This window comes from Xiphophorus maculatus, chromosome 7, assembly GCF_002775205.1.
Source record: "Xiphophorus maculatus strain JP 163 A chromosome 7, X_maculatus-5.0-male, whole genome shotgun sequence".
NCBI classification, from domain to species: Eukaryota; Metazoa; Chordata; class Actinopteri; order Cyprinodontiformes; family Poeciliidae; genus Xiphophorus; species Xiphophorus maculatus.
Genome location: NC_036449.1, coordinates 18223403 through 18235483, shown reverse-complemented (window position 1 = coordinate 18235483; position 12081 = coordinate 18223403). Strand labels below are relative to the sequence as shown.

The window sequence follows — 12081 nt, the reverse complement described above, 5'->3', positions numbered from 1 at the left end:
ATCTACAACTATAAATTGGAAAAGTCCACTCTTGATGAAAAGAAATGGTGTACACACATTTTTAATTAATTATGCTTTTAGGTTGTATTTAGATCTATGAGTAGTTTTCTGCATATCAGTAATTCTCAATGTTTATTTTGAGTGTGCATTTCAACTGCTTTATGTTCTGAAACAATATTTCCAATTTGCATCTATTTTGGTGTTTGACAATCTTGTTGCATAATGGAAATATATTGCCTGTATTTATGTATATAGGAGGACATTGGTCTTCCTGAATTAATGTAAAGTATATGTACATCATTTTGGACGAGTGTGTGTTGAGCTTCTCTCGTAAATGCTGAAGCAGCAGTGAGCAGGAACCACTTCAGGCACTGCAGATGGGTCATGTGTTGTCAGCAGCGCCCATAGAAAAGACAGGGGCAGTGTACGTGTTTCTAGTTTGATCTACTGCCATGTGTCATCTTTCTTTAGGGCCTGTCAAAGGACACAAGAGGACAGAATCTGATTCAGCTCTGGAACTGCTGGCAAATCATGCCTAACAGACTCATTGTAATGGCAAATAAAGGTATTTGGGGCCTAGTTGCTGCAGGAAAGCCTCTAACCTATTGCCACTGTTCTCTTTCTCTCTGCCGATGCTATGACTGGTTTGAACCAAGACTGGACTTACAATGGTTGGATCAGCATTTTGCTGATTACTCCTAGGCTTAGCCTGAAGTGGTGGTGAGTTATGCTTAAAACCTTTAGTCTTTTGTGTGTTGAAGTTTGGAAAGTCCATGAGTTAATGAAAAAATTATGAAAATGTATATATTTGTCACTTTCGTCTTATTTATTTTTCAATATGCATATTAGTCTTAATGTTTGGGTCAGGGAGAGGCTAAGAGTGTGAGGCATGAATATAATCCTTTTTGGTGTAGATGTTACAAACACACATACTATACTCAGCATGAAAGAAAACATGTACTCTTGTTCGGTGTTGATTGAGTCTTGTTCCTTTTTCGTCCTAACGTCAGCAGTCCTCCTATATACTGCAACTGTAGAGAAAATGCTTACATCGGTCAAGTACGTCTACAGTTTAGCGCTGTAGCTCGAAGAACAGTAGCCAATACATCAAGCAAGACAAAAGGTATGGAAAATCCAACTCAGTGCAGGAAATTCTGGAACATTCTCCTTTTCTCTTGTTACTACAGAGAATAAGCAGCTTTGGGTTTAAGAAGTTTGCTTTAGGCTACAAGGAAATCTAAATATCAAAAGTTAAACTTCCAACACTTACTTGCTAATCTGAAAGCCAGTAAGTATCCCATGATGTACATATATTTTTTTGCTATAGCGACTGAGAAGATGCAACAGTTGCAATTTCTTTTACTTGCACACACCACAAGCCTGTGTTGAAGTTGCTGGATGTGAGCGGGTGATGTTTTGCCAAACCGCCAATTGGATTATAAGCTTAGAAGAAAGAAGGCATAGAGGTGGCAGGCCTAAGAATAGTGACATTTGCAGGGAACAGCCAATCTCTGAGATCTCACTGTTCAGCTAGGCAGTGTGTCTTTCATTTTGGTGTCTTTTTCCACCATACATTTGATCTGTTCTCTGTAGAATCTAGTACACATGATTGTTGTTATCTTGTGCAGTTAATACCATGCTTCAAAACAAACTTGCTCTCATTGCTTGCCCTTTTGCATGGTATATGCATTATTTGTGCTGGTCTGTCATATAAAATTCAACTAATAGAAGCTTGCAGTTGTAGCGTGATGAAATGTGGAAATATCCAAGTGGCATGAACACTTTGGTAAGACACCTAATCCTAGCAACAGTAGCAGTTCCTTTACGTTAAGGAAACAGGGTGTAGCAGTTTTTCTTCCTGTAAGTTCCGTCTCACTGCAGTCAAGGTTCACATATCTTCAGCTGAAGCAGAGCAAAGGAGAGGTGAGCAGTGGAGAGTATAATGTGGTATTTTGGGGGAGGGGGGAGGAGTCTGCGATGTGGAGAGGAAGTTTCGGTGCACCCCCAGGGGAACACAGCAGAGGTGTGAAATGTAGGATGGTCTTAGTGAGGTAGGGTGACTAAATGTCTTCAGACAGGTCACAAAAGCTGCAGATAGCTGCAGAGTGTGGATGTCTGTTTGTGTATGCTGTCGGCTGTGAATGTAATTGACCGCGGTAATGGTCATTACATGGGACAGCTAAGGATAGCGAGCAGAGGAGCGTTCCATCTGTTCAGTGAGTGAGGTCTTTTTCACTAGAATATTGGACAAAAAATTTTTTTTATTCTGCCAAATTAGATCCGAGGTGGAATAAAAATGTTCTTCAGATATATGCAAATAAGAATGTGTGTGTGGCACAATTTTTATGTGAACAGAGGACCTTGTGGGTCTTATGAGTGTCATGATGCAGTGCTTGAAGCTAGAGAGCTATGCAAGTAATGGCCTTGCTCATGGTAGGTAATTAGTCAAATGCTGATTCCTCCCCAACTCCCGTAGGAACAGCACCACGAAGGCTAAATATCACCCACTAAAGTGGTGCTTATCCCTCTGTGTGGGCTGCAAAAATGACATTATCATATAGGCCACATGAAAGTCTGCTTAAGTTTCTAAACATTAGATTCTGTATGGATACCTGCATACTTTTTTACGTTTTTGGTGAAGAAACTGTTTTATTTGATGCTGGGTTACCTGAGTCTTTCACTTAAGGCTCATTGCATCATGTACTTATAGACTACTAGAACACTGTGGGAACAAGCTGTTACCTGCCAATCTGCTGCCTTTACTTTCATTCCCCATTTGTTGTATTTGTCGATGCAACTGTAGAAAGCCCTCTCTTCACATTAATTCAGCCTTGAGTCACATGTTTCTATTTGTCGTGTTCATGTGCAGGAGCTTCAATTTGAGCGCCTAACCAGGGAGCTGGAAGTGGAGAGGCAGATTGTGGCCAATCAGCTGGAAAGATGCAGACTTGGGGCCGAGTCACCAGGCGCTGGTAGCAGCAGGTAATGAGAAGCTGTGCACACACGACACATGGCTTTTTCTTCCTTCACAGCAGACACCACACTCTATAGTGTGTGAAGCCTTCTGGTATTATAGAATCGTAATCAGATGATCTCAATTCTATATTTTTTCTTTTAATTTAATACACGTGTATGAATTGGTATTCAGTTGAAGTAAATGTAAATTTGTTTATTTGCCTATTGCATCCTAACTGATAGTAAACGTAATCATCATACCTACTCTGCCTTGCAAAGACATTCATATTGCTTAAACCTTTTCACATTTTGTTACATCATAATAAACTTAAATGTATTTTATTAAAAATGTATGCGACATGTATTGCATCATTTTAATGTGGAAGAAAAGATTATGCATGATTTTGAAAGATGTAGACAATTAGTTGCACACCATTTAATTTGGGGGTATAGAATTATGGGGGCTAAATAAGTATTTAGGCTAAACATCTTGAAAACCCTGTCTGTCTCTCTTGACTAATTATTGCCGCCCTTGTGTTGTTCTGTCAGAATTATAATGAAATACATTGACGTTTGTGGTTGTAATGTGATGAAATTTACAAAAACCTCTTGTGATGTGAATATCTTTGCAAGGCACTTTATGTGGCAGTCCATTTCTTTAGCTCAAGTATGTGAGGTTCATTAGTTAAACTCAGTGTCATATGTGATATCCTATAAGGCAAAAACAATCTCTGCGTTTTCTATGATTTACTCTAAGTTTGCTTCTAATCAGAAGTAAGCTACTGATTAGAAGTGTAATTTCTAATCAGTGTAATTTTTTACTGAATTTATTTCAACAAAGATTAAAAAAATCACTCAATGAACATTTTTTTTATTGCACTTTTATACATCTTGTCACTTTTAAATTCATACTTCTAATACATGTAAGCAAAAGCTTGACTTTTTAAAATAAAACAGCCATGAGATAAACCTATATTCAATGTCTACTGACAAATTAATGGCTTAGTATTTACAGACAGTAAATGAAGCATTTTCTGAGTCATCACAAAGGATTTCAAGTACATATTTTCTGTCTTTAAATAGGTTTAATAAATTAGCTCCCATTTCCATCAGTCAAAACTGTATTCCAAATGTATTAAGTTATTTAGATTCAACTTTAACTGTGTATTGCTAACCATGCTGCAGAACATATTTCATTTTATTGGATTTTGAGTAGCGGCCCAATATTGGCGGCCTATTTCTTAACAGTTGTTTGGTGCTTTTTCCGAATATTTACTGCTTGGATCTGTTGTTTTAAATCAAATTATAGCTGAATTGTTTGGTTCTACCATAATGCCATCTAGTCTGTTTACACTTTACTGAAGTGAACATTTAGATTTGGCATGTTGTTTGCATGATATTCTCATGTTTTGAATAAACGTGTTCTTTATAGAGTAACACTATTATAATAAGCTAATATTAGCTGATAATTAGTAAGGTTCTCTGATCCAGTAGCCAGTCTGCAGTCTGTTGCTTAAGAGGTGTTCTGCTTGTAACTAGCAAAACTGTAGTTTAAAAACAATGTTACCTTTATAAGTTTGATGGTTGATGCTTCTTTAGTTTCCCCAATTTGGCTTTTTGTGTTTGTCTTACTGCTAAATATTTCCAAACAACAAAATCTGTCTCTTTTGTTAGCGAGAAAAACTTTCTTACCTGTTACAGTGGAATGCTGTGGAAAGATTTTATACTCTATATTTTACATTTTGAGAAAACTTAACCATACTTTTTTCAGGCTTCTCAATAAAAGGCGTTTAAAATGTAGGAACAATATGACAGACATTTTTTTGTGTTTTTGAAAGTAAAATTTTTTAATTGTGTGAAGAGACACCAAGCCAGTTAAAGGCCTTTTGATGTCCTTACAGACCTGTGCATTCGATAAAGTGTCTGAGCTGAATTCATTGTATAATGGACTGTGATACTGTAGGGCTAAAACTAGATATGTGGCATAATGGCTTTGTGTGATATTTTCTATCTTTGTGATAATAACCCCAATGCCCTGAGGCAGTCCATACTCTCCAGCCTGCATACCTGCAGTCTGCACCACTGAGTGTCCATTTCCCCTTTTTTCTTGTTTGAAGTGGGACTGCTTTATAGGTGTGTGCTTAAATTCTTTGAAAACAGCTTTTAAACCTTTTATTTGGACTTTGTGTTGTAACAACTGTCCTTTTAGGGGTGAAGTCTAGAACATTGATCCACATCACTGTTGATAGTTCTTTTTAATGTCCATTTTGGGCATCATTTTGGAGTTATGAGGATTTGAAAGGGAAAGCTACAATATTCGATTTGGATGCATGCTGTCTTGTTTGTTTGCATGTGTTTTATTTTTTCAGCTCAACAGCTTTAATTAAAAATCGCATGCCTGTCAAAGAGACAGAACCACAAGGTGCATGTGATATTTGCTGGTCGTCTGAAGTTAGACAGTTAATTAAGAGCCAAATGACTAAAGTCCATGTCATCACAGTTTTCTCATAACATCATCACAAGCTTGCTACCGTTGCTTTGAAACACCCTAATTGTGGAGGTAAGCAGCTTAAAATGTCCTCATCAGCAGAACATTAACTTTTAATAAGTTGTTTTTAAACAATGTAAGCAAAACAGTGCCTGAAATGTTTTTGTATATTTGCAAGATTTGAGTCTCTTTCTTTCTAAATAAGCACAAATTATCCTTTTTTTTTCTTCAGACAAGTACCAAAGTAAATAGCTGTTTGATAATAATAAGTTTACCTAGGAAAAAAGATTTTCTATTTCTATCTAGTATTCTATCTATATTATTATATTACGCTTTAGAGTTTAGCTTTTGAAATCAGTTAAGCTACCTACATGTAAATGCTCTTACTTATTCACCAGGGCAAAAAGACCACCTGTAAATCCTATAAAAATACATTTCACACCTGTTACCCATCTTTTGTTGAAGCTAGAGAAGGGCAAATGAAATGTTCTTCACAGGATATTTGTGTTTGAATAGAGGTCAGCTTTAAAGCTAGAAATCACATTGACTGGCTTAAAAAGCACAGCAGGACTGCGGCTGAGGTGAGAGAACACTTAAAGGTACTGATGAGAGTCACTTCATAAAACCTGTAGTTCTGATAACTAACTTAATTTCTGCAAGAATAAACCCGATGGTCATCAAATATGTCCTCTGTCCAAAAGCTTGAAAATGTTGAAATTCCACTTGGCTAGTTGCTCACTGGCAGAGATGCTTCATAGGAAATTAAGTGTTTATAAGACAGAGGCTTATTGTGTATCTTGATGGTTTTACTTTTAACAGCAGCACCTTTTCCAAGTCTGTGGTCAGCTTTCAGCATATAGACACATTGCTATCATGATGATGATGATCATCAGCGATTCTTTTACTCCATCTGCTACGGTTCAGTGGACCACAACTCTCCCAACTTCCTTTCTTTAATTGGCAACATCCTTATTAAAATTCTGAGAGCTTCTCTTACTAAAGCTCATTTAGTGTCACCTTGCAGAAAGTATACCAGTACTAGCAACAACTAATGCTTGATATTAATGATCAGCAAACAGGCTATCGTTGTTACACTGCTTCGAGGCCTTCTGCTTGTCATAATGAGTGGCAGGTGACACTCGTCTTGATCAGAAAGGGTTTCATTGATGTTTAGCGCCATTAGGTGTTTTTATACAGTAACACAGCTAACTAGCATCGTGGCATTTTCAAGTTTTTATTTCCAGACCAGAAAAGGAAAATGTGTGGTGTTACCTTGCACTCATACAGTGCTTTGCATTAGTATTATTAATACCTCAATAACTTTAGCACATGTTGCTACAGTGCAACATGTAGCACTGTAGTATAGAAAACATGTTCTTCCACTCCATAGTCATGCATTAAAACCTGTTGGTCTTTTTTTTACTTTTAAAACGTAAAAAGTTTAAAAGTGTTTCTTGCTTTTATCTTTAGCCCATTTTACTTTTATACCCCTAAATAAAAACCTAGTACAATCAGTTGTATTTTATAGTCACTTAGTTGGTAAATAATCCAGCTGTTCTTTTGAGGCCTCAGGGGGTTTTTAATAAAACATTTAAAGAATAAAATTATCTTTATGAAGATCAAGAAACACAGTTGACAGGTCAGTGATAATGTTGTGGAGGTGCTTAAAGCAGAATTAGGTTATGAAACAACATTCTTGTCCATGTACTGTTTAATAAACAGCAGTTGGAAAAAAATATTCAAAAAAGGAAGAAGAAAACAATCATTGAAAGTAGGATGTAAAAAAGTCCCATTTGCAATTTGTCACAAGTCAAGAAGGGGACCAAGCAGATATGTGGAAGAACATGCTGTGATTGTATAACACCAAATTTGAACTCTTGTCGCACACTGCACATCTTCTAAAATGCGCTATTTCAAATGTAAGGGTGGTGGCAGAATCATGCTGTGAATACACTTTTCTTCAGCACAATCAGGACTGTTAGCCACAGTTGATGGGAAGGTAGATTGAGCTCAATACAAGCGAAATATGCAGAAAAACTTGTTGGAGGCTGTGACAAAACTTGAGACTGTAAAGGAGGTTCACCTTCCAGCAGTACAACGGCCCTCAACATAAAGCCAGAGCTGCAAGGGAATGATTTAGATCAAATCAAATATGTAGCAGAATGGTTCAGTCAATGTCCAAACCTAAATTCAATTAGGACTCTGTGGCAAGACTTGAAAATGATTTTCATGAACGCTCTCCATCCTGTCTGGACTGAACTGAATATTAATTGTCAAATTTTGTTGATGTTCAAAGCTGGTAGAGACAAAAAATACTTGCAGCTGTAATTGCAGATGAAGGCAGTTCTACAAAGTACTGAATCGGAAGAGCAGACAAATGTAAATGCTAAATGTATAAGAACGTTTCCAGATGTTTTATTTCCTGTGTTTTGAAGTAATGAAGTCAAACTTTCAGCACTTCTGGCTAAGTCATTATTCTCATGCATTACTTCATTGTGAATGGCTACCCTGATAAATGATCTCTGCATTGGAGTAAGTTTGTACCTGCCTATCAGGTTTGTGTCAGTATGTTTAACTTCCAGACTAGATGCCTGCATGTGCTGTACAGTATGCTTGCTTCTAATTTGTTCTGAAATATGTTGTAATAAAATTGTGATTACTTTCTGTTCTCCTTGATTCCCTTGGTTTTAAAATGAGTAGTGAAATAGGTGTCTCTTTTCTGTCTGTTTTATTTGGAGCAATGTATTGATTCACTTTTGTAATTTCTGTTTCCCCTTGAAGCTCATCTGAGAAATCCCTGCCATGGCGAACTGCAGGTATGTTGGCTAGACCTACAAAATTAACTTCTATTGTGTGAGGAAGTGTTTAAATTGTGACCGCAGTTTTAACTCAAATGGTTGAAAAGTACAATTGCCACGGCACAATTTGTGAAATAGCAATAATAAGACTGGGGGAAAGTAAATTCTGTCTGTCAGTGTTTTTAATGTACTGGTATTATTACACATCTGTGCTTTCAGAGTAACTAATATAAATATTAACTACACACCAGGCATTGTTTATATTGTCAATGTTATATGTGGATTGCATTTCTGCCATGTTTTACATTTCCTCTGCAATCTTTACTTAAGCTAATTTTTTTCAAAAGGAATTTCCTCTGGACCCTGTAGTATCTTTTTGTTTAGCCCCCATCTTTATCAGATATTTAGAGAAATACTGATATTGAAAAAAACATTTAATAATATCTTTAATTGTTTATTAATTAGACAGAGCAAAACAGAATCTTTGCTCTGGTCATTAATCTTTTATTGTTGATTCTGTCAGAGGAGCCTATGGGGGGTTAGAGTTGAACATATGCATTGGGAATATTAATATTACTCCCCTTTTCATTTGCTGTCTGCTCCTCAGTTCCTTGCTAAAAGCGTTTCATTAGTGGCATACCAGCATGTGGGATTAATCACAATTACTTAGTTTTTAGCAATGAGTTGATTGACAATCATAATGGAGATAATAAATCACAGTCACATTTGATCGTGTACATTTTAGATTTTAGATCAGTTTAACTCTGGGTTACGGGTTTAGAGCTTATTTCTCTCATTTTTTGTGAATTCGTGAGCCTTCTATTCTCCTCCTGCGACAGACGAGATACTGCAGAAAGTCTTCTTGCCTCTGGAAATGTCAATGCAGTCACACCTAATGTCCACTGAGAGCAGAGCACAACAAGCACAGAGTCCAGCTTTGTCAGTCTCAGCACTGGTCATTGCACTGACATCTGAATAAATTATAAGGGACTCATTTGTGTTGCCAAAAAACAACACTACCCAATTGTGATATCTACAATTTGATAAAGTACTCGATATTATGAAACAAATATATCAGTATAAAGTTTTAATAAAAATAACCCTCTCACAATATTAGGGGTTTAATTTATATTTTTTGAGGAATTTGTCTTCCAACAGCAAATGGTTTGAAGTCTGAATTTACGTGTAGGAATCCATACTTTCACTCCCACATTTCACACTGCACTTTCTCAAAACGTTCCTTTCACGCTCAAAAAACATTCTTCCTTGCTTAAACATATTTTCTCAAATCCCCAAAGTCCAAATAGGTGAAGGAATCAAACAGGAGCAGAAGATATTTGTGCAAGAGATGTTAAATCTAACATGACTAACACAGCTTTAAGGAGACAGTATATTGTAAGCAAGCAAGGGTTTTTGAGGAGAGAAGGTAGATTTAAGAGTAAACAAAGTAATCTTATCCTCAAATTGAAAACGCATGCCCTTAGATTTTAGAAAGAAAAATGTACCCCTAAAAACATTGAGTTTATATAATTTATTCTACAATAAGTGTTTAAATAATGAAATAGTTGTTGTTTTTTGTTTGTTTTGGTGTATCTGTTTTTTTCTTATGATTAATTTTCACTTTTTCAATTTAAATGCATGTCTTGCAGTAAGCATGCTCTTATTTTAAAATTGCATATTTTATTATTTCTTAAAAATGAAATAAAAAAAGCACAATTAAAATCATTGCTATTATTTTGAGCTTATGCAACACGTTTAGGGATGACATCTAGTCAGTAAATTCAATTAAATGACACTAGATGCCACATATGCTTTTTTTCAACCTGGAAAAAGTTTGTTTGCTGATGCTATTTGTATATGCAACTGGACCTTAGAATAATTATAATTCAAATAAAACTTCTACATTATTTTAAAATTTTGTTTGAATATGACTATTTTGCATTTCACTGGCAAACTCTTACCTGCGTTCAGGAATGCAATCTGTAACCAGAAAGCTGCTACATTTGGCAGTCCTGAATTGGAAACATAAATCTGATGCCATACATTAACATGAGATCCTGACGATGCTTTAAAGCTCCCTCTGTGCATACCGTCTGTCTCTCTTCCTGTTTCTCTTCTGCTCTGTTTGGCTTCTACTTTAATGAATAAGATCAAGACACAGTATGAACACATTGTTGGCTATATAGATATTAGTAACCCTGGTAAGGACATGTAAGAAGCCTTAAAAATGTTTTTTTTTTCCCTTTTAACTGTAGTAGCCTATTCTTTCATTTTCTTAACGCAACCTTTAATCAAGTATATTTATTTGGTGGGTGCACAATCCTGTGCCACTTACCATTAGGCTTGACAAAAATCCATATTTACCTTGCCAGCATGCACAGTGAGGAACATGGGAAGTGACACATTTCTGCAGCTCACTTTTATTGCAAGGAGTGGTCTCTTGTGGACACAAAGTCTTTGTAGAAACCTAGAAACCACTATGTGGTATCTTGGCATGACAAAATAAAACTTTGTGTTCTGCTTTCACAAACACAGACATATGAACTTGGGTTAGGGCTAGGTCAGTGTTGCACCTCTTTTAGAGCAGCTGGATATCTATTTATCTCTATTCTTATCTATGACTATATTTATGCATTAATTGTACAGTGGATGTGAGGAATGCTATGTTGTCTAGAAAGGTCTTAAATTTGGTTATACAGCTTTCTCTCTCCCCTGCTTTGATTCCTTTCTACTTCCTTCCTTCTGTCATTTCTTCATTTTATTTAGACAATACTGCCATATTTTTTTATTAACCTTTATTAATTTAGATTTGAAATTAATGGAAATTTAAGCTTGAGAAAGTCAAAATGTTCACTTTTAGGAGCCCTGTTACAAAATTGGAACTATAACTTGTTCTGAATTGGGTTGAAAATGAATTGACCTTCTATCACAGGAACATCCAATGTGTATTCTGACATTTTACCTGAAGAGCTTCCATAGCCTGATTTGAATTATTCCCTTCTGTCAATAGGCTGGCTCTCTTAGATGTCTGGATTTGGAAGTGCAAAGTTTCAAGTTGTCAACCAGTCTTTGTCTGGTGTTAACAGCTTTATTCAACAGGTCAGCTTTAGCAACAGTGACAACTTGTTCATAGGATTCAGATTTCATTCACACACAGTGCAAGATTTAACACAACCAGACACACAGTGTTTGTTTGACTGATTGTTCTCTTCTTTTTTCCTGAGAATTTGATTCTTTTCCTGCTTACATGGATTATGGGAAAACATTGTGCACGTGGACACTGGTTTCCAGTTTTTGACTTAAAGTAGTTGATTTAATAAACATACAGAGATGGAGACAACTTTAGAGGGGTCTGACTGTTTCTACCTAATCTAAAATTTCTAAATGAATAAGGCTGTAAAGTTTAATGAGTGTAGCTGTACACAATGATGAAACTAATGTTGCAGAAATCACTGTTTGCATTGTTTCCTCTCAGCTGAAAAATACTAGCTTTAATGACTGTAATAAATTATCAGACTCCTTCTGTGGGATGTATCTGTCTCTGTCTGACTGTCCGCTCTGCTGTGTTCTCTCAGATACCTCTGCGTCGGGGGATACCAAGTCTCGAGTGACTGACAGCTCTCAGTCGCCCAGCTACCGAATCAGGGCAGAGTCAGAGCAGGTGTCTCTGTACTCCCCGGAGCAGTCCTCCCTTCATGAAAGTGAGGGTCTGTTATTATATTCTGTCTATTCTTTTGCAGCTTTCTATTACATGGTTAGTTCTTTTTTTGTGCTCAGCATTGGCCTAATGTCTAACTATCTGTAATAGCTATTTACTTCTCTCTTTACACTTATGAAGTG

The 12081-nt window shown here is 36.4% G+C and overlaps 1 protein-coding gene across 5 annotated transcripts in view; it reads left to right on the top strand.

Annotated features, from left to right (window-relative positions):
- Positions 1 to 12081, top strand: part of pkp4 (plakophilin 4) — an 87630-nt gene that overhangs the window by 34763 nt on the left and 40786 nt on the right. For 3 of the 5 annotated variants that reach the window (XM_023336772.1, XM_023336770.1, XM_023336773.1), the window contains exons 3-5: positions 2870 to 2982; positions 8225 to 8259; positions 11817 to 11948. In XM_023336772.1, coding sequence (XP_023192540.1) covers positions 2870 to 2982; positions 8225 to 8259; positions 11817 to 11948 — 280 coding nt within the window. The remainder of the gene's footprint in view (positions 1 to 2869; positions 2983 to 8224; positions 8260 to 11816; positions 11949 to 12081) is intronic. The other 2 variants (XM_023336774.1, XM_023336771.1) reach the window with 1 other exon arrangement.